The sequence below is a fragment of the Chaetura pelagica genome, unplaced genomic scaffold (assembly GCF_000747805.2).
Source record: "Chaetura pelagica isolate M959 unplaced genomic scaffold, ChaPel_1.0 scaffold69, whole genome shotgun sequence".
Classification (NCBI taxonomy): Eukaryota; Metazoa; Chordata; class Aves; order Apodiformes; family Apodidae; genus Chaetura; species Chaetura pelagica.
In genome coordinates, this window is record NW_009970724.1 from 1407866 (window position 1) to 1430540 (window position 22675).

The 22675-nt window shown below is 43.7% G+C and overlaps 3 protein-coding genes across 3 annotated transcripts in view; 1 reads left to right on the forward strand and 2 right to left on the reverse strand.

The window, feature by feature from the left end:
- The window catches only part of RPS8 (ribosomal protein S8), a 6978-nt gene extending 6708 nt beyond the window's left edge, over positions 1 to 270 (reverse strand). Inside the window, exon 1 of the mRNA XM_010006705.1 lies at positions 198 to 270. Within this exon, the coding sequence (XP_010005007.1) occupies positions 198 to 270 (73 nt within the window). The remainder of the gene's footprint in view (positions 1 to 197) is intronic.
- A 903-nt stretch (positions 271 to 1173) lies between these two features.
- On the forward strand, positions 1174 to 17436 carry KIF2C (kinesin family member 2C). The gene is made up of 19 exons (XM_010006706.1): positions 1174 to 1179; positions 1342 to 1446; positions 1673 to 1721; positions 4358 to 4480; positions 5746 to 5846; positions 6099 to 6191; positions 7300 to 7354; positions 7441 to 7603; positions 7871 to 7961; positions 9531 to 9594; positions 10757 to 10848; positions 11087 to 11229; positions 12639 to 12843; positions 13275 to 13385; positions 13891 to 13958; positions 15580 to 15688; positions 15766 to 15882; positions 16240 to 16366; positions 17360 to 17436. The coding sequence occupies exons 1-19, from the start codon at positions 1174 to 1176 to the stop codon at positions 17434 to 17436; spliced, it is 1899 nt and encodes a 632-aa protein (XP_010005008.1).
- Positions 17437 to 18656: 1220 nt separating this feature from the next.
- The window catches only part of LOC104396811 (chromosome unknown open reading frame, human C1orf228), a 10108-nt gene continuing 6089 nt past the window's right edge, over positions 18657 to 22675 (reverse strand). Inside the window, exons 6-10 of the mRNA XM_010006708.1 lie at positions 22187 to 22309; positions 21677 to 21749; positions 20611 to 20740; positions 19397 to 19474; positions 18657 to 18797 (exon numbers count right to left, since the gene is read on the reverse strand). Of these exons, the coding sequence (XP_010005010.1) occupies positions 18657 to 18797; positions 19397 to 19474; positions 20611 to 20740; positions 21677 to 21749; positions 22187 to 22309 (545 nt within the window). The remainder of the gene's footprint in view (positions 18798 to 19396; positions 19475 to 20610; positions 20741 to 21676; positions 21750 to 22186; positions 22310 to 22675) is intronic.

Consider the following 22675-nt stretch of genomic DNA (forward strand, 5'->3'; position numbering starts at 1 on the left):
CTAATAAGATGCTACGCTAAGAGGGCTGAGTTTGAGTTCCTGAACTTCTACGCTGGTGTAAAACAAACACGGAGTGAGACGGGATGTGGAGGAGTCTGGGGCACCTGAGGTTCCTGTGGTGGAAATTCTGACACTACAAAAGGTCCTTTGGTTACTGAGCGAACATCCATGTCCTTCTGGTTTCTCTGAAAACACACATAGTCTCGTTACCATCTTCACGTTGCTGGGGGCTGCTTCTTTGAAGCTGGATCTTGCACTGTTGATGTGCATGCTGCATTCCAGCATGCAAGATGTGCAGACTGAGAGATGATTCCTGGCTGAATTGTATGTGTATGCTGTAATATGAAATATTTATGAAGATGCTTCAGAATTCAGCAATTTTCTTACACACTTGTATATACTCTCTGTATATACGCTTACACACACCTGTTACATTGTCCATGTATGTGTTTTGAGCTAATTGTCTTTCCAATTAGGTACAGATTCTATATAATCAAGTGTTATAATGACTTCTCCTATGTTAGAATGTGGTACCTCCACATTTTACAGAGGCTTACCTACTTGTTTTTGTGCTTTTTGTGGCCTGTTATTCTATTTAAGTCATTCCAAAGTTAATGGAGAACTCAAGGACTTCCTGCAGTGGTGCTTGTGTTGCTTTGTTAGGTGGATTCCAGTGCAAGCTGTGGTGCTACCAGAGGTTTTGTGAACAGGTGCTTCCAACTTCTTCTGCAGGGTTAGGTTTGAATAACAGAACAGAGAGAGCTGCTGCCTTTTGTGCTGGAGCCTGGGCTGCCTGCCCTCATCCCTGCCTGGCAGCTGCCTGGGCCAGGGCTCTGCAGAACGTGATGAAAGCAGGATTATGGCTTCACTGGAGGGTCAGGCAAGGGCTGGCTCTAGGTGGAATTGCTTCCAATAGCAAGTGAAAACACAGGTGAATTTTGGATTAAATGCTGAATCCCTCATTTCCCAAAGTCTAACCAGTTCTTTGAAGTTTATTTCAGTAGGTGCAGTCGCACAGTGAACACTTCATGCTCTCCTACCATAGAAGTCACAGAGCAGCTGAGAGTTACTAAGATTAGCAGTAAGAGATTAAAGCAGTTGATGCCAAATGTGCTTTGCCTGTCTCTTCAGAAGTGCTCCATGGCACCTGAAGAGCTACCTGGTGCTTGGCAGATGAGGGTAAATGGCTTAACTAGCACACTTCTCCCAATATATTTGGATGTATGAGACTACTCAAATGGAATATGAGTGACTGTCTTCCAGGCAATTTTAACTTCACATTTGTCACATAGTGGTAGCAGCAACATTCCACTCTGTGACACCCTGCCTTTGCTCTTATAGGTTGATTTTGATGATGTGCTAACAATAAACCCTGAGTTATCAGAAGAACTACCCACTGCAGATGTGAAAGAGAACTTCCCTTTGCAAGAGAATGTAACTGTGCAGGTAAGTGCTTTAGAGTGATTTAGTCTCTCCTAAGGTGCTGAAGTGTCAACAGCATAAGTCTTGTTATAAATACTATCTTTAGTCTTGAAGTTTGAGGTCTGTAACTTTTCTTTCCTGTCTCATAGTTATCTGATCACAAATACTTGTTGTGTCAATGCTGTCTTGAAGTGCTGTGCTGGGGGTTTGCAGCTTACTCCAAATGCTTACAGTATTCATTGTTTTTCAGAAACAGAATCGTAGAACAACCCTTTCAAAAATTCCTGCTCCACGGGAAGGTGAGAAAATGTTCTTTTCTTTGCTAGATCACTGTGAAAGAGCAGGGATCTTTCATTGTAGCCTTAATATTCTTCTGTAGTGCAATCTAAGGCTGCTCATTCAGGCAATGCTAACAAAGAGCATGTCATTTCATACCCATGTTTTGGAATCCTGACTACAGAAACTTTGCTAACAGATGTGTCTCCTGTTCCTGAGAGCTGGGGTGTCTTGACACACTGTCCTTTCTGCAGCATTGGTGTAGTTATTCCTCCATACTGCTTTAAATGTCACTAAGCAGCTACTGTTGCAGTGAATTTTAAAGTCTCACATGGAGTTTTGTGAATGCCACAAACAACAAAATGGCAGTGATTAAAAGTGTCAAAATAAGAATGGAAAGGGCACAAAAGAAATGGTGGTGACATATGTATGTCTCCTCTTCAGTCACCCTAGCCAATAACTAGAGCTTTATCTTTGGAGGCACTTCAGACCAGGTAGCCAAAGTGCCAGCTGGTGTGCCACAACTCAGTGACTGCCTGTCAGTGCAATGTTCTGAGCAAAGCCAAAAGAGAAGATAAAGATGTCAGTGTGGGATTGCCAAGGAATTGTTTTTCTTGAGGTGTCAGAAAACTGCCATGTGTTCTATTTTCTTTTAGTTTATTAGTTGACCTTTTTGGCTTCTTAAAGTGCAAGTGGCAGCATTCCACTCATGTGATGCTGAGGTTGAATGGTTGCTAATTTAATGATTTTCTTAAAGTGCATAGTTAGCCAGAAATCTTCCTTTCCCATGTAACTGAGCTGTGAACAACACAGCTGGGCTTGTCTGGCCTCTTCTGTATGGATGTGACACAAGACAGGGAAGCTGGTACCAGAAGACATCAGTACAAAGTCCCTTGCAGCAGAGAGGCAAGGTAGTCCAAGAAGCTTACCATGTCAAAGGTTGTTCTGTACTAGAGCATCCTGGTCTTCCTTGAATCCAGAGAACTCTCCATCAATGTTGTGAACTGGCAAGCAGAATGATGTGGTAAAGTTGTGACTGTTTCTAGACAGGTCAGTTAATGAAGCTGGATAGCTAGATGGAAAATCTAAGGTGTGTAAATCCAGTTACTGACTGATGGAAAACTCTTCAGAGGTCACAGTCTTCCTGAAGTATAGAATCTTAATTGCAAATCTGAAATATCTGTTTCCTTTCCTACTGGCACAACCTTGTCCCTGAAGACCTGCTCAGAGTATGAGAGAGCAGCACTGTTTTCAGTATTCTTCAAATATTATCAGTTGTTATAACTAGTGTCAGTAGCTGTCCTCTTGCAAACTCTGCACTGCCCTAATTAGCTAACGCTGACTTCAGGTTTGGTTCTTAGACTAAACAAATTAAAGAAGATCAGGAGGTGTCAGTTTCCATCTCAGGGAAGCAAGAGAAGCAGCAGCAGTGCTTTCAGAAAGAGTTGAGAAACAGATACTGCCTCAGTCCTCTGAATCAGTAACAATTACGGAGGGTGCCGAGTATTGTCATGTGCGAGAGTCACTTCAATCAAACCCACTCAGATGCAGCAAATCCTCCAGCTGGTGTGCTGTGCAGGACGTGCTGCATTTACAGAAAAAGTGCTGCTGAATTTGTGAGATCAGGTCTGGGTGTGTGCGACAGAAGCAAATGGAATAAAATGCCATCTGCAAGTATAATAAAACTGATGCTTTTTGTTCCTAACTTGCAGCAGTGACACAAAATGTCTCTGCACCTGAGAAGAAGACTGCAGGTAAAGAGTTAACAGATAGAAGCACTGAATTTTGTGGGTATGGTTCCAATGAATTTGATCCAGAATTTAAATTAACCCTTGGTCTGAAACAGATCTCATGTCCTTAGAAATCAGTGGTTAATCCTGCTCTGGCAGGGGGGTTGGACTAGATGATCTTTTGAGGTCCCTTCCAACCCCTAAGATTTTATGATAATTCTGGATAAATTCTTGTGACTGCTAGAGGTGAAGATAGTTCTAGCTTGCATATCACACCTTTTTTTTTCATATCAGATTTGCTTTCTTAACAAATCTATTCAGGTGCATGTTCCAGCAAGTCCCTTTCATAGAAAGCTTTGGAATGGATTTGGTCTCAGTGAAAGTAATACCTTGGCATGTGACAATGGAGACTGATGACAAAAAGGCCTTTTCCAAAGACTTATCGTTGTGATTACATAGTCTTTTAGCTGAATTCATGTTATCAAGCTTCCACTCCCCTGTGTGTGATGGTGGGCACGCTGCTGCTTGTGACCATTTGCCAGACTGTCACCATCAAACCATCAGTTCACACAGTCTTGCAAGTGTGAAGCTTCAGAGGATTTCCCAGTTCCCTGACTTGTCACTGCTGCTTTCCTAAGTATTAAGGTCCTGGAACTGTCATATATATTAGTGAATCCCTAGAGGTATCTGAAAGAAATATACTGGAACTGCAAATCTGGAATGAACTGTTTGCTTTTCTGTAGTGGTATATTTCATGGTCACTTTTCACCCACCTGCATTGCTTTGTCCTGCATTTTGCTAATGCATCAGAGAGCTAGAAATGGTAATTTTAACCACACTTTATTCCCCATTGTTCTGCACTTTGTGAGCACTTGATTATTTGCAAATATCTCAGGCATGATGCTGACCTTGAATTGGTGTTTCCAAAGCTGTTCGTGGCCGTTCCAGAATGTCTGTTATCGCAGAATCTCCGTGCAGCCACAAGGAGGAAAATGAGATGGGGATGGATCCCTGCACTTCTACACGAACAAGAAACAATTTTTCAGTTCCTGGTGAGTACAGAAAGAACCCAGTGATTTCTTACTATGAAACAAGATGCTTTGCATGCATTTCATTATGTAGACTGCAAATCCTTGGGGAATGAGTAACCTCTACTCCTCATGTGAAACAAGAGAGACCTAGAAATCTGCTACTATAGAAATATTCAGGGCTCCTACCTGAAGGGGCTCTCAAAGGACTTTGGAAACAGTGTTGAACTATGATGTGCTTTAGTAGCCAAGCAGTTCAGTATGTGAATGCATCTGGTATCTGCTTAATGGTGTAAAGTGGTATTTTCAGGGCTAGAGTGGGAAAAGTGCCTTAATATTGCTGACAACACACTCTTTAGCTATACTGGTAATAGTGTTGTCTGTACTGGTTGAATAAAGCAAGAACTTGAGCACACTTGAATTATGAAACTGTAGTTATTTATCTTTACCAGACCTACCCTATGAAAAGTTGAGGGCATAACCTGTGTATTAAGTTCTGCAGACACATTGAAATAAGAGGCTTGATACTAAATTCTTGTCTAGTCAGTGGAGCCTTGATTTGTAGTTTTGAATAAGAGCTGGTGTTTGGCAAAGGATTTAAATTCTTTGGGCAGTTACCACAGGCTTTAGCTAATTCTCCCTCCTGGTGCAGGATCAGAGTTGAGGAATGCCTGTGGCCTGTGAGGATTTGCAAATTACAAAATGATTCTTGATCTTTGGGATCTAATTATTGATTCTATGATTTTGGTCTGGTTTCCTTCTGCAGCTGGCCAAACCAGAACTAGCAGGCTCAGCTGTATCCCAGAAGCCTCGCTCACAAACGTAAATGGAAATACAGAGAAACATCTGCCTGTCTCTAGAAAAAGCTCTTCAGTGAGCCCAGGTACCAGGGAGCAGTGGGTAAGAACTGACTCACCAGTAAGCAGGACATCACTAAGTGATTGCTGCTTTGTATACCCCCAGAGTGAGGCTTTGAACAGATGGCTTTGGCAGCAAGAATGAATATCTTGAGTCTTTTTTCTTACAAATGTGTGATTCTGTTATAGTGGCATTTCCCCAGAAATGCTGCCTTTACTTTAGAGTGGCAGTGTGACTTCCTAGGCAGTTTCTGTAGCAGGTAAATCTGGTTTGGGAAGGAAATGCTGCAAAATAAATGGCCATTCTTCTGAAGATTATGATTTCCTGTACAAGTTAGTCTGTCAACAACCTGGAAAAGTTGAAATGTTTGTATTGTGTTTTAAACCTAGCATGAAAATTTAATCCAAGGAAATGTTTCTTATTTTATCTAGTTCGGAGAAAATCTAACATTGTGAAAGAGATGGAGAAAATGAAAAACAAGAGAGAAGAAAAGAGAGCTCAAATTAATGAAATCAGGACAAAACGTGCACAGGTGAAGTACCCTACAGCAGTAAGGGGAAATTCTGTAGGACAGTGTGTCACAACAGTTGAAACTAAAAGGTATTTTGGACTGGCTTTGTTCTTATGAAGCTGGACATGAGAATGGATTGGTTCTACTTCCAGAAATTTCTGAATCTTGTGAAATATATCTAATTGTGTACAGTTGATTCTTTAATATGCTCTGGGGCTTTTTTGCTCTAACAGGTTAATTATCTTCACATCTGTTTTTTTTTTTTCCATGCAGGAATATGATGGCTCTCCAAACTGGGAGTTTGCACAGATGGTAAAAGATTACAGAGCAAATTTATACTGCCACCCAATATCTATAACTGATCCTGTGAGTAAGCTGAGCCTACTAACTGCAGTCTGTAGGCAGACTTCTTTATTTTGTACTGAAGATTTTAGGATATGAGCAATTTAGTCATCCACTGCACCTCAGAAATCCTCTGAGCACACTGTGTTCATGAGGTCACTTATTTCCCCTCTTTAGGACTAAGCTGCAATTGCCACACAATGATTTTTGTGTTGTAACATGGGTATTGTCCAGAGCTTGTAAATGGCAGAGCCTGTTACGTAGTACCTTAGCTTGCTGTAGGTACAGGTATAATTTAAAAAGGACTATTACCCTGTAACACAGTGTTTTTTGTATGTAAGCATATTCAGTAACTTTAAACTAGGTCAAAAAGCAGAGAAGCTAAATTGGAGATCAAAAACTAGAACAAACAGACTTGGTTGGTAACTTCAGCAACGATGGAGGCAGCATTGTTTAATACTGGAGAACAAGTAGTCCTTGTCTAGCAAAAGCCTTGTTATATTCAGTGAAAAATGACAGCAATTAAATTCAAACAAAAAAGGAGGTGTGGGCTAGCTTAGAAAACTAGGTGGTTTGTGTCCCTGCATCCTGTGGGACTCGGTATGTGTTTTTGTGTACATATCACTGCATGACAGGAGAAGTTGGTCATCTTCTGCTTTCTGCCTCACCCAAAGGAGTATGTGCTTTCCCAAACTCAACTGATGTGTAGCTGCACTGCACAAACAGCTAATCTTGCTATATCAGTCAAGAACTCCAGGCCAAAAAAAAATACCTTGGGCTAAATTAAAATATTTTTTTGCCTAAATATGACTGTAGTTGCAATACTGACATCACAGATTTTGCTGAAAAGCTGGCCAAGGACCATATTTTTTACTAATTCTGACACAGAATATTTGGGGCACTTCCTGCAGCACAGCAGCATCTCCACCTGACCTGCTGGTGTCTGCTACATAAAGTCCAATTGTTTGATGTTTCTTTTGCACTGAATGCACTCTGAGATTATACCCCTGCATAAGTGAGGCAACTCTGATCACTATAGAAAAGTAGATGTGAGGGAGCAGTGGCTCTTTCTCTCTGTAACACTGAATAGATGTGGAAGTAATTGGGAAACAATTATTTTCCTTTCTTTTAGATAGAACAATTTAAGATTTGTGTCTGTGTGAGGAAGCGTCCTCTCAATAAACAAGGTGAGTGTATTGACAAAGCAGCTCTGTCTTGGAGCAGTTTGACATTGCTTATTCTTGTTAAAACTGGGGGTCTTTTCTGTCAACAGAACTTGTAAAAAAGGAATGTGATGTGATTACTGTTCAGAGCAAGAATGTTCTACTGGTGCACGAGCCAAAGCAGAAAGTGGACCTAACAAAATACCTTGACACCCAAGTATTTAGATTTGACTACTCATTTGATGAATCCTGTTCTAATGAAATGGTATACAGGTAATTATTTCTGCTCATTGGGAGCCATTTTCAAGATAAAAGCACAGAGCTATGAATAGATGGCATCCTGGCTTACACAAACTTCTATGTGAAAAAAAAATATTCATTTTTGGGAGAGACCGAGGGACTGAAAAGTCAAAAGATTGTTTTTGGCATGGCCTTTCTCATTTCCTAAGGATTTGCTTTTACTTGCCATTTTTTTTAAGGAAAACTGAAGGAGGGTGTGAAATGCTTGCCTTAACTGTCTTTTACCTTTTGAATATCCAGGTTCACTGCCAGACCTCTTGTAGAGACCATCTTTGAGGGTGGGATGGCAACATGCTTTGCATATGGCCAGACAGGCAGTGGCAAGACACATGTAAGTTTTTCTTCAAGATCTCAAACTTTCTTGCTGTATCTGAAGTAACTGAAAGCTCCTTGGTCTTGAGTAAGGAGCTTGGATTTTGGTTTTATTGTCTTAAAGCTAATGCTTTGTCAGTTGTTAGTCTTCTTTTTCTGCAGTTTTATGTCTTAGTGGGTTTCCTTTGAGGTTCTGAGGAAAATTGTACTATGATTACCCCATAGCTGGCTTTTTTTAGAGACTTAGGATGTCCTGACATCCTAATCATGGCTATTCCCTGCCTCAAATGGTTGTTGCTGCTTAACTCCAGTCTGTAAAGTGTAGCTATTAGCCTACATCTGACACAAAGGCTTGTACCCTGTTTTGAGGCATTCCAAAAACTTCAGTGATTATACACAAATAAGCCTCTTGTTGCACATAAGCATTGATCTGGTTTTGCTTGTGAAGTGGGCAAATTAGTGTGTTTACTTTCCAAATACTCCTAGTCTACCAGTTGCAGTTTCAATCAATCTGAAGATTGTGTTTTCTGCCTCCAAAGGTGATCTGCTCTAAAGTTTCAACCATGTTGTCTTTTTTAAATTCTGGGAACCACTGGGAAGGAAAGTAGGAAACTCTTCCCTCACAGCATGACAGTGGAATCAAATCTGCTGTTTTGCTGTTCTACAAGAAGCCTCTACCACAAACCACAGTGATCTGGCCTAAGCTAGCCTTCCAGTTTGAGTCATCAGATGGTTGCTGTCATACCAGTGTCAGAGGCACGTTTTAGGCTAGAATCTCTATCATCAGTGCTATTCAGTGAACTGTAGATACAGTAATCCAGAAGGAAATTTGGAAGTTTGGACTTGGGCTGTCTCCATTGCACTGGAGTGGGCAGACAGACCTGCTCCTCTGAGCATTATTACAGGAATACAACTGTGAAGCACTACAATGACAGGCAGTGAAGTTACTTTCCCTTCCTGAAGGAGGGTGCAGAACCAGGGCAAAGACAATAGCTGTACCTGGAATGTGGAGTGCTGCATGTTCAACTCTGGTAGATTGAGAATGGGTCATGGAATTGAGTTGTTTTAAATTTACTCTTCATATAAAGATCACAGAGCAAGTCACCAGGATAGCACAAACTGAAATTTTCTGTGGAGATTAAAGGTAACTTAGTCAACGGAGTTGAAGGTATTGTCTGCTCTGGAAGTCTGATGCATTTTGATAATCACATACATAAGCTTTTGCCAAGTAGCAATGAAAATGTTACTCAATCTATAGCCTAAAAAAACAAGGCTTTGTTTCATCTGACCAGAGGATATTTGGTTGCCCTGTCAAGGCTAAGTTGTTCCCCTTGGAGGAACAACTACTTTGGCTCTGCACTGCAGAGCCTTACAGGCATTCAGCTGCTGCTTTGCACAGTCCAGATCCTCCTTCTGAACTGATAGGGAAACAACAAGCCAATTTTGTTCTGAATTGCACTGTGTTCTAATTATCTTGCTGACATCACATCATATGCATATACTGACTTCCTAGTATGTTCTTAGGACTAAAATCAGGTAGCCTGACTTGTTTGTTCTACATTTTACCTCTAGCTTTCTCTCTTCACAGACTATGGGTGGAGACTTCTCTGGAAGAACACAGAATGCCTCCAAAGGCATATATGCTTATGCATGTAAGTTGATTCTTCTTTAGGTACAGAAATCAAATTAGTGCTTGCTTTTCTTAAATAGGTAAGATATGGGCTTGTATGGTTATTTTAAATGTTTCCAGTACAACATACACAGAGTATTTCAGTTTTCAGGAATAAGTAGTGGTGTTTGTTGCAGGAGATATGATTATTTTATCAGTTTCACATAATATCTTCCATCTAGACTTTAGGTTTCTAAATCCACACTTAACCCACCAGAAGATACTTGGTTTTGAGTCACAGATGACATCTTTTCTGGTTTGGCATTTGCCGGGCTGAAGTGTTTAATTTTGATTCTTCTGCTTTGCTTCTGTCTCAGACTAGGGGATGGTGTTTGGAAATACCTGATGTGAATGCAATTCAACCCTACCCATTTCTGATGTAAAGCTTGATACATAGAAAGCATATGAATGCATGTGTTATGTTTCTTCTTGTAAGCATCAGATGCAAAAAAACCTTAGCACATACAAAATTATTTTTGAAAACAGATGCTTAGAAGCCTTTCCTTGATATTCTGCCTAGAAAGCACCATGAACCTTGACCCTCCTACCTCCCCTTTAGAAAGGCATATTGTGAAACTAGTCTGGGTAGCAAGGCCTTTAAAATAACAGGAGTCTGCTAGTCTCTGAAAATCAGTTTTATCTGGCCCTGACAGGAAGTCCTTGCTTTTCAGCTCAATTACAAAGTCTAAAGCCTAATTGTGAGAAGCTGCACTGGATCCAGTCAAAGGGTCAACTAATCTGGTATGCTGTCTCCAAGAGCAGCAATGCAGGTGCTCAGGAATCTGTGTTTTCTAGGCTTTCTGCAAGAAGCACTTGAAACACAAACACATCACTTTTTCAGGCCTGCTCAAAACAGTAGCAGGTCTCAGTGTTCCCCCAGATCAGTAAGGAATGCTGTCTTGGGTGACACCATCAGAAGAAATTTCTGAAGCCCACTGTATTTTCAGTCCCTAGATGAGAAACAGTGGTGGAACTGTTTTCCACGTGGTAGCACAGCACTAACTGTTCCACCAGGACTTGGTTAGGATGACTGTTGTTCAGCTGCTAGACACTGCCTTATGGGAGTGCAATATTTGAAAGCAGACCAAGTAGCAACTAGAACATGTTTTAAACTAGTTAACTAAACTCTTGCCTTTCCTCACCAGCACAAGATGTCTTCGTGCTCCTAAACCAGCCCAGGTACAGGAATCAGGACCTGAGAGTCCATGTGACTTTCTTTGAAATATACAATGGAAAGGTAAGATTATTTTTTTTTTTTAAATCTTGATCTGACTTCTTTGATTGAATGCTTCATAAGTAGCTGAGTGAAACTTACACTACTTAGAACTCTAGTAACTAGTATAGCTCTTGGTGTGTTTGGAATTGAATTGGAAGAATACATTAAAGGTTTCTAGATAGCTTTCTATAAAGATAGTGCAAAATACTTACAGGGACACTTTGTTCAAGTTTGTCTCAATCTTGTTTCCTGAATATAGGTGTTTGACCTCTTGAATAAGAAAGCAAAGCTTCGAGTCCTAGAGGATGGCAAGCAGCAGGTCCAGGTTGTTGGCCTTCAGGAGAAACAAGTCAGCTGTGCTGAGGATGTCATCAAAATGATCGAGATAGGCAGTGCCTGCAGGTTTGGTGCCTTCAAACCAATAAGTCATGTCCTGTTGTACCTCCATGTCTGCAAAAAATACATAATGTCTGTAGCTGGTGCTTTCAGACTTAAACAGAGGCTTGCTGTTCCCAGTAATAGGCACTGAGCAGCACATCTGCATGAAAAGGTGGTTACAGAATTAAGGGCTAGGGATGGGTTTAGGCTGCCTTTCAGAGAGGAGGTCAGGGTTCATGGTTCACATGTCCCCTGTAATTCTAGGAGAGAAATGAATCACATGAGAAGATGGCTCCCTTGGTCCCACAGCTAACCTGAACAGTCTAGCTGTTCTCTAGGAGTAGCAACTAGTTTGCAGGAGTACAAGTGGCACCCTTAGGGGTTTAAGATCAAGGAAGAGCAGCTGGCATCAACCTACAGCTGCAGAAATGCTTTGGCTTAACTGCAGGCCAGATGAGCTATTCCAATGACAATGAAAATGCTGGATGTTATTCACAGATCTTGTGTAAAGAATCCTTGACAGCAGGTGCCAAAGGACAGCTGTAGGCTTGGTGCATCATCCTGGCAGGAAGGCTGCAGCTGGGGCAACTGTACCATTGTACTGGTGGTGTCTTTAATCAGGAGTTAAGATTTGTATTATCAAGTCTTACCTGTCTAAGTTGCAACTCCTATGGAAACATTACTAGGCAAATGAGAAGTCTTTGGCTTCAGTATTTCACTGTGTGTGCAGATATGTGCTGCCTGAAAGCTCACTCAGCACACTCTTGTGCCTGTTTTTTTGGCTGACAATCCAGCCAAGAACTGTTTAAAGTTTCAGACTCCTGCTTTGCTTGAGGACAACATCCCTCCCTTTCCCCCAGCAGTAGGGATGCAGGTGGGTCAGTAAACTTGCCAGCCTTCTCAGGGAATAAATGACAGCTGAGGTCACAGGGAGGTTTATGGCAACTTTTAAGACTCTAGTCTGTCTTGCAGCAATGGGGCAGGTGCAGTTAAACAGAAGAGGTAAATGTCAAGCCAGATTGGCTGGAGAAGGGGATTTACCATGACTGTAATGTGCTAGCACAGTTAATGCTGTTTAGTGGGGAGCCTGGCTGAGTTTACTGTGCAAGGGCAGGTGCATTTGGAAAATGACATGTGGCCTGCTCTGAGGCAGGGAGATGAGGTGCTTAAGATATGTCTTCCAGCTCCAACTGGCTGAGCTGGGTCAGGCAGCTTAAATAGCCTTAAATCTCCACAACTGGGGTGTAGGTTCATATTTCTCATAGCAGTCCTGCCCTCTTATCAGAGAATTCCATAATTCATGGAAACTTCAGGTACAAATATGTGGGATAAAACTGGGGAGGTTAAACAACTTAACTTGAATGGCTGCAGGTCATGTCTAGTGCTGTCAGCCACAGCTGTGTCTCTAACACTTGTTTGCATCTTTGCTGTAGGACATCTGGGCAGACATTTGCAAACGCCAGCTCTTCACGCTCACACGCCTGCTTCCAAATCATACTACGCCGGCAAGATAAACTGCTTGGTAAATTTTCCTTGGTGGATCTGGCAGGAAATGAGAGGGGTGCTGACACATCCAGTGCTGATCGGCAGACACGAATGGAAGGTGCAGAAATCAACAAGAGCTTGTTGGCTTTGAAGGTGAGCTACAGCTCCAGGAACAAATAGTGCTAATCAACACATGGATTCTGCTCAACTCTGGAGTTAACCGTTCTGTTTCTTTCCAGTGCAAGGGAAAAGAACAGCCAAAAAGATCCTAGTTTAGTATGTGGAAATGAAAATGGTGTATATTCCCACTTAAAATGTTTCCAGGAAAGCAGTGCAGTCTTATCAGACCAGACACATCAGGCTTCATTCAGTTTGTCTTTTTAAAATACATATAATGGGTATACCAACTGTCCTGTGACAGTCAAAAACCTGGAGTATATTTAAAAGGCTGTAAAGCACTTACAGAGCAAGAGATTACATTCTCCATCCTGTTGGGTGGACCAGCAATTGGTGGTTGATAGCTCACAGAGCAGCTGTTTGAGAAGGATGCAGGTATTGCATTGACAAGACTTGTCTTTTCTTAGGAATGCATCCGAGCTTTAGGGCAGAACAAATCTCACACCCCTTTCCGGGAGAGCAAGCTGACCCAGGTGCTAAGAGACTCTTTCATAGGAACAAAATCAAGGACCTGTATGGTGAGTATGTGCATGGCACAAACAGATACTGCTTATGGGCTCTGCAATCTGACTACATATCTGCTTACTCCTCTTCTGGAGCAAAGGAACTTTTAAGTCAGAAAGCTTCAGTTCTCTGCAAAAAAGCCAAGCAGTTTTTCTCCTCTGCTCACGCATGGTGATTGAGATGAGAAACTGGTGAGCTTTGCCCAGTCCCAGTAGAAGCAGGGTTGCAGAAGTCACTTTCATACAGTGAATCTACAGTACAGCCTGGTGTGTTCTCAAAGGGCTTTGCTTCCCTTGGATGCTGCAACACAGTGGGTGCACACAAAGCCAGTGGAAAGCTGGATAAAGGGCCACTAGCATGTCCCACAAATGCTATAAAGAAAAATGGACTGGACAGAATGTCTCAACTCTAACCCTTTGTTCTAATGTGTCCCAGCCACCTGGGTGGTTATCTGTAGGACCACTAACATGAGCAGAAGTCAGATGTGGGAGTCACTGAGGTCTTCTGTTCTGTTTGCAGATAGCAATGATTTCTCCAGGCATGAGTTCGTGCGAGTACACCTTAAACACACTGAGATATGCTGACAGGTAATGGCCTTTCTGACCTCTGCATTCTACTCTTGTTGCAGGCTTTTTTACTGCTTTTATTACTGACCTTGTTGTCATTGCCTGTAATGGCAATTTGGATTCTGCATTCTACTCTTGTTGCAGGTGTTTTTACTGCTTTTATTACTGACCAAGAGTTCTCTTGTTGTCATTGCCTGTAATGGCAATTTGGAGGTTGTTTGTTAGAAGCAAATTATCTTAGAGCTGTCTTACGAAACTAACCTGGGTGTTCTCATGTGAGACATAATGGAGATTGTATTAAACTGTGACTAATGTCTCATTTCCTCAGAAGTGTTATGCTAGAATTCAGACTGCCCTGTGGGGTTTTTTTGTAGGGATTTTACCCTGTGCTGAATGGTTACTTCCATGGTCTTTACTTTTTGTAGTACTTTGGATCCCATCTGTAAGTGGTGTGATAAGAATGTGTCCCTAACATGGCCCTACAGTTGGCACAAAACCCTTATTGGTGTTCTTGATGGCCTTTAATATGAATGAATAGGGCACAGCACCTTGGAGACTTCAGGTGAAATCTGAGGGACCTGAAGAACTCAAATTTAAGAAGATGGTGGGAGTGTGTTTTGAGTGCCCCATGGCTGACCTTGTGTACCTGCAGGGCAAGGCAGACTTGCAGGGGTTGAGCCCCAGGTTTCCCTGGGGACCTTGATGATACCTGCTTCTGCACCTCTCTGGTGAGGTGACAAGTGAAAAGGAGACTGACTTTTGTTGTATGTTAACAAGATGACACTTGCACATTTCAGGCATGGTAGCTTTTCTTCATTTAGTCCACAAACTGCTTGGTTCCTTCCTGGAAAGCATTCCACACTCTGGAAGGATGTATGGTAATTCTTGTTACAAGCATTCAGGAACACTGCTAATCTTGACTTCAGATTCCTGGATTTGGTTCTGAATTGAAGATGCACTTTTTCTGGTGGACAGTCATTGCTGCTCACCTGAAAGTACAGAGGACAAAATGCAACATCTGACTTACTGTGCTTCAGTAAAATTCTGGTCTTGAGTTGGGCCCACTGGGTTCTCAGCCAGTGCACAGGCAAGGTCAGGCAGAAAGAAAGGGGACAATAGGCTGAAATTCCCTGAAAATATGAAGCTGACCGTACTAACTGGAATGGAATGTCCAGCTCATGTCTGACACCCACCTCTAGTACCATGTTATCAGCCATGGTTATTTTTATGCTTTTATAGACTCTTCTGGCACAATGGGTCTCTGGGGAAAAAATCAACCTTGTTAATTTTCTTTCCATAGTTAAGTTCTCTTAGCTGTTCATGACAGACCAAGCTGAGATGTGGGACACATCTTCTGTGAAAGGTGCTGCTTGCAATTAGCATTGCATACTTGGACTCTTCTCTCCAGGAGAGGTCCTAGATGGGACACTGGGTATAGGGACAAATGTCTCTCAGGTTTCCTTCCCACAGCCCTTGGGGGGGTTTCTGCCCATGTGAGTTTGTTCTGGGAATGGAGATGTTGAACTTTTAAGAGCAGCTGACTTGTTTCTTGCTGAGCACCAATTGTTTGCAGTAGCTGCTTTGTGATGCTGTAGCCCAGAAGCTGCTGGAAGAAGAGTTTGAGTGACAAATCTCATTACAGAGTGAAAGAGCTCAGCCCTCATAATGGAGGTGGTGAAACACAGAATCAGATGGAGACTGAGAATGAGGAAACAGAGACCAGTGAAGAAGACTCAAGTGTTCAACACAATGTATGTGTGTGCAGTGGGCTGAACAGATCTCAAAGCTGGGAACTACTTGCTGTTCTTACTTGGGCTGTTTCTTGCAGCTCTCCAAGGATGAGGAGGAAGATTTCTCTCCTGACACATTTGAATTCCGTGAGGCTGTAACTCAAATTAGTGAATGGGAGGAGAAGGTTGTAGGACAGCTTAGAGAACTGAGGCAGGTATGTGGAAGAGGCAAGCCCAACCCAGGCTGCCTTCTACCTGTTGACAGCAGCTTGCCTTGTCTGAACCAAGTGCTGCTGGGGGAGCAGTGGGCTGTAATAGTGGTGTTACTTTTTCCTTATTGCCAACTTTTTCCTGTGGTTTCCTGCCCAAATTGTTAAACTGAGGCACTTCAGTGTTTGTGGGCAGCTGGTCCCATTTCCTTTCCAGCTATCAACCTCTACTTGCTACTAATGAGCACTGACTGGCACTGGTCTGTAGAAGCTCAGCTCTGTTGATTGGTGTGCCAGATTTGAAGAAACAAATTCAATTCCCAGAAAGCTAATTTTTCATCATTGTTATCCTTGTAAATACAGAGAATGATTACTGAACTTGACTACCTTTTGAGAATCACAGAGCAACCAGCCTATCATCTTGAGACTTTTCTGAGCAGAGCAAACTATTTCATGGAGGAGAGCTCAAGAAAGTTCTTGAATGTCAGAGGTATGTTACTGTCTGTCTCTGACAAGCACTGCCACTTGTTTTTTGTTTTGTTTTTTTCTCAAAGACCTGAAAATATCAGAAGCATGTGGGGGTTTGAGCACCGAGTCTTTCTGCACAGCTTATGGTTTGGATCATGTTCCTAGGTGATTGTAGGGACATATCTTAAACGTCCTTTTCTTTGCACTTGCCAAAGTAAAACTTTGGTGCATGATTTCTACTTGCTTTGCACTGCCATATGAAGCTGCCTGCCTTTGAGCAGAATGCAGTATCCACAGAGAGCAGAGGAGCTGGAGTCTGTTTAGTTGGTCATATTGTTTACTCTTTGCCCTAACCAAAAAAGAAACTTTGAGGAAATAGGTCCCATTGCCATGTTGTAGGGATTCATAGGGGTATATCCCCTGTTTCCACTCCTGTTTTAATGGCCATCCACATCCATCCACTTTTAACAAGCATCTGCCAGGCATATACTGAGATGCTCTGTCTGCCAGCACCTGCATCCAGTGTGCCTTTGCTTTAGCATAGGGCATAGTGTTTGCCTCAAAAACAGGGCGGTGAGGGGTTTGCTTATTTAAACAAGGCTGAAAATTGTGCCATCAAGGTGAACTGTTTACCTGAAGAAGTAGTGACTTGTTTTAAACATGCCTGGCTGTCATCTGATCACAAACACATCCCAAGAGGTGTTATCTTGGTGACAAGATAACAAGAGTGAATGCCCTGCTAACCTTTTTAGTATAGGCCAAGGAAATCTGGCCCTTTGGGATGTCTGGATTAGTGGCATTTAGTTTGAACTGCAAACTGCAGGACTGAAACTATGAATGAGTAGAAATGAACAAGTACAGCTGAAGAGCTTTGTGGGACCAGGCAGGATTTGCTGTTGGCTGAGCAGTTCTTGGCCAGTTGGCTTCCTGCTGTAGCCCTTGCAGAGTCCTGCTAAGCTGCTGAGGAGGGGACAGCTGGGCTGGGGAGTCACCCTGTCACTGTCTTCCATTACAGAAACACTGGATGCCCTGGGGGCTGCCATGCAACTGGAGGAGCAAACCAGCAAGCAGACAAGGCGGCAGAGGCCTTAGTTAAACTACAGCAAAACCTGGTTCATAAGTGTCCTGTGTGTCTTGCATGTTTGTTGGTGGTTCATGTTACTCCTGTTTTATATGTGGTAAAGTGTCTGTGGGTCACGTGTGTCTGAGGGCAGTGAACGGAGCAGCCTTCCTCTTCCTGGCCTGGTATCAGGGCCCTCAGAGTGCTAAGAACATCTGCTGCAAGGCCTGGGAAGGGGGTGTGAGAGTCTGAGAGGTCTGTCATCTCATCCTTTGCTAGTGACAACAGTTGTGTCTAACAGAACTAGATCCACCTCTATAGTTTTCTAGTGTACATATAACTTCTACAGATGTGCTTGAGACACTACAAAACTGTTGTAATTCTGGCTTTTCTAGACAGAAAAGGGACTATATACAATTGTAAAACATGAGTATTTTAAGAAGTTTGCTTGATAAATAAATGTTTATCTTCTAAGATATATTTCTTGCTCATTTTGATAAAGTCTAAGAGCCCCTGCAGACTGGCTGGTGTTGTAGAGAGACTGATTTCTTAGATTTAGTGATTAAGTCTTCACACTTGTAATGTCCACTTAAAATTACTTAAATTTTGTCTCAGTTTTGAGATCCTGCTGGGTATAACTTGCCTAGCAAGGAGGAAGCTGGTTTAGAGGGTACTTACCTCCTACACCTGAGCAAAGCTCACCATGTAGTGAGTGGCTCAGTTCTCATGACAGCAGGTAAAAGGGCCCTGTGCCTTCCTTGTACCACTGGAGTTTAGGCTTTGAAGGCAGCCCCAGAATGTTACTTCACATTTTTCCATATGTATTTCCTAAAGGGGAAATGGCTAACATGCCACAAATACACATGTTCAGAGCCCACCCCAATCTGTATTTGAAGGCAAAATTGCAAAGCTGGCCCCTTGCTCAGATACAACAAGGTGTGCCCATGGCCCTTGTGTGCATCCAGGTGGCCCCACGCAATGTGTCCTCTGGGAAGGAATGGGTAGGGTAGGGGAGGACAGATGGCAGGCATATGCTGTTGCTCTCTGTTTCTTGGGTTTTTTTCCTATTTTCCCTCCAGGTTTTGTCTCTGAAAAGACAAAACAGGCCTGGGAGCTCTGGGTCTAGCAACACAGGATGCAGGTATACAAACATCAGATTAAAAAGGGATCCTTCCACTGTTAGTCCCTAGACTAACATCTTGGTCTCCTGCTTTCTCAGCTGCTTTTTCTTCCTCTAAGCAAAGAGTGTAATTTAACTGACTGTACCCCTAGTGCTGTACACACCTTCTGTGGACTGGATCCTTGCCATGTCTCTGGAGATGTCAGCCATACTGGAGGCCATTTCTTCAGCTTGGACTGGATCCATTTTTGTGTACCAGGTTTCAGGACTGTCCTGGAAAAAGTAACAGAAGAGTTAGGATTTTAATGGGACCTGGGCAAGCAGCTAGGGAAGGGATACTTCAACCCAGACAGGATCCTCCACTGCGACTGGGGCACTTTGTGATGAACAGTTTAGATACTGGGAGCAGTGTGGGGCTGAGTGCTCTTAAGGGCCTCTGAACTGTCAAAGCTGACTTGTACCCAGGCTCTACCTGCATCATATTAAGAGGGGACATCCATGGTGAAAGGGTTGTTTAGGGCCTGCAGAGTTTGGACTAAAGCAAGGCAGTCCTGCTCTACTTCAGATATTACTATACTTGAATTGTCCTCCTGATTTTTGAGGAGTTCAAGTCACCTCTTGCTTCACTGGTCCTTCAGCTCATACTTCTGACACTGTCACAGAAACAGCAGGAGTGTGAGATTCCTCCTTGGGGCTGAATCAGAGCAATTATCTTCTGAACAGACTGAAGATGAACACTTCTCAAAGGGTTTATTTCTGGGCTCCCATGCAAGACTGGAGTTCTTGGGAAAAGAAATCCAGTCCCTACATCCCTGCAAAACAGACCAAGGTCCTAAGGCCCCTAATAAATCCTATAAAGGAGGCATGTTTACCATAAAGTGCTGGAACACTGTGTGTCCTAGTGCCTTCTTTACACACTCCTCCACAGAGGGAAACGTGCGGACAAAATACTGCAACAGAACAGAGAAACTGTGTAAGGAAAAGGGATGTGGGTGTGTGTAGAGAGAGTAGAGCTTGCATGGGTGATGTGGCTTTGGGTAAGCTGTGTCACCTGCTAATGAGTCCCTGACCCACTTCCTTTAGTGCTGGTGCTACTGCTGGCACTTGATGAACACACCAAGAGGAACCTGTGGGTCCCTGTTCAAGCCTCCCAGTGCCAGTTCCCACCTTGACTGGCAAGAGGATGGAGGGTGTTACAGTGAAATGATTACAGTGAAGTAGTTGCCAGGGAGTTTATTCTGCTCTGCTGTTTGTGCCAGCTCAGAGGAAGGGTGCACTGACACCCTGTGTTACTAGGTAGGTTTGTAAACTACTTTTAAACTCCTGAGCAGCCTGGTTCCTGGCCATGTCTTCAGCCCTTCCCATCTACTGACAGCAAGGTACTGTACTTGTTACACAGTCAGAGCTGTACTGAAGCAGGCCAAAACTCTGTACCCAAGCACCAGCAGGAAAGAAATAGCCTGCTTATAATTCCATGCTAGTGTCTTGCTGCAGGCAAATTGTCTTGGTTAGGCCCTTAGCTCTGGCTGTGCTTGCTACCCACAGCAACAATGCAAGCAGAACAGCTGTGTGAGGGCCAACATTGGCTTCCAGCACCCTGTTGATGGTGGGTGGCAGCAGAGAAGCAAAGAGGATGGGAAATACAGCTCTTTCCTGAAGGAAGTATCATTGCTGCCTTTATGGATAAGCTGGTGTCTGCTACACCCAGAAAAAATAAAAACCCAACACTGTGCAAGAAGCATTTCTGCTTCTTGGGGGTCAGTCTCTTCTCACTAGTAACTATCCACAGGATGAGAGGAAATGGCTTCAAGTTATGCCAGGGGAGGTTTAAGTTGGATGTCAGGAAAAACTTTATGGAAAAGGTTATTAAGCACTGGAATGGGATGCCCAGGGAAGTCACTGAATCACCATCCCTGAATGTGTTTAAAAATTAGGTTTAGCAGTGGTCTGGTAGAGCTAAGTTAGTAAAGTGAGGTTAAAGTTTGGATGGAATGATCTTACATGTCTTTTCCAAATAGAATGATTCTATGATTCTGGGAGAAGCCCACATGCTCCCATGTTCTCCACTGTACAGCACCACACTCACCTGCAGGGAGATGCTGGCATGTCTCTGGCTGGCTACATGATCCAGGTTTCCCACAGCAACCATCAGGCCGTGTACCACTTTCAGCTGGATCAGCTCTTCAGCCACTTCTGCTGACTCCTTGGCCAAGACACTGCAATGAGATAGGCCATCAGCCCACACCCCACAACAAATGCAGTCTGGGCCTCTTGGTGCAGCCTTGCTGTGACCCCAATGGAAAATGATGTGTGCCTACCCTGCCCAAGAGGCACTAATGGACAGGAGGGTCTCAAAATAAACATCTGGCTGTGCATGGATTAGCAACCATTTAGCATGTGGGCTTGGTGAGAACAAACTGGTTAATGATTGGTAGGAGCTTCCTGGGGTGTATTCAAGTCTAGCAAGTTTCCTGTGTGGCCATTAAGAGCCCAGAATTCAAACAACACCAACACTACTTCTTTGAGCACGTTCCTGGAGAACACTTCAGTGTGCCTCCTTATCCAAGGAGCACCAAGCCAGCACCAAGGGCTGGCTTTCCATCATCTGCTTTTGCAGAAAAAATGTTCTGATAGCACTATCTTGTGGACATTGCAGGAAATTCATACCGAATTAACAAATTTTGGCACAAAAGGCTGAATTTCCTCAAGGATTCTGCAGTGAATCATAGATACTAGATTATTCTGTTGAGGGGCTGATGTTAAGTAGGGGTGTTTCACTACTCACCATGGCTCCCAGCCATGTGGAGAACATGGTGGCCTTGATCAGTGGATCAGTGATCCCACTGTGGCAGGACAGATATTTCTTCTATGCCTAGCTGTAAAGGGGACACTGTGACTGCACACAGGGTCAAAGCAGATGGGATCCCACATCTCCTTATAAATAAAACTTCAAGCCAGCTCCAATGTCAGTAGCAGGGAGGGTCTGCCCTTTCCTGAACAAGACCCACCTCTGAACAGCCTAGTACTTGGCAAAGCTGGGGCACTCAGAGAGCAGTATCAAAGGCGAACGAGTTAATGCTCCCTGGGAGGAACATGTCCCAGTCCCCTCCCACCCAAAGGAACCAACATATCTAAGATCCCAAGTTTCTTACCCAATGGCTTTTGCAGCAGCTGCCTGCTGAAAATGAACCAGAGTGCTCTCCCTCAGGCAAAGTGCAGCTGGGTCTGCGTGAGGAACATTAGAAAAGTGAGAACAATGCTTTGAAACATTTCTAAGATGTTAGAAGGGAGGGGAGGTGCAGGCACGAAGGAAGAGGATGGTTTTTCGGGACACAGGCCTCAGGGAAACAGTAGCTACGTATCTTATGTAGTACCCTGAAAGGGTCTGTGTGTGTGATGCCCACGGCAGCACAGCCACAGCTCAGAGCACCTGGGCCACTGTGGCCTGTTCTGCTGAGCCAGGGGAGGAAAAAGCCACAGCTGAAACAGTTAATCACCCTTGCCCAGCAAACAGCAGACCTCAGAGGGGCTCTGGACGAACTAGAACAGGCCCTGCACCTCCTCCCCTGGAGTCAGAGGCGATGGCTGAGCCCTGCAGAAGGAGCTGAGGGACCCTGGTTGCCCAGCGAGGCCACAGCCTGCTGAGTACTCAGCTCTTTTACCTCGGCCGGGCTCCTCGCAGAAGGCAAACTCTTTCTTCCTGGATGGCGTCAGTAACGCAACCAGGCTCTTCAGCAGGGCCGGCCGGACCTCGCGGGCCATGAGGACCTTCAGCAGCTGGATGGCTGGAGGAGAGGGAAGCCCCTGTCAGCGGGGGAACTGCAGCCTGGGAGCTTTGAGAGGAGAGGCAGGGATATCCACGCGCTTGTAGTGGAGAGGGATCACTACTTGCACAAGGAGATCGGCACCACGCAGATGCCAGGCGAGCAGAATTTCAAGCCCTTTATTCTAATCTGTTTTTGTCACATAACATACAGCTCCGACTAAGCGGAGCTTTAAAAAAATTGATCTGCACTCTTGCCTGTTTCTCTCCACGGAAATCTTTAGTAAAAGGCGAAAGATTTATACGATCTGAAGAGAAACCAGAGTAACTCAGCACTCCAGTCCCACGCAGTCCGGGCTCCCGCCCCGTGCCCCTCGGTCAGGGCGAG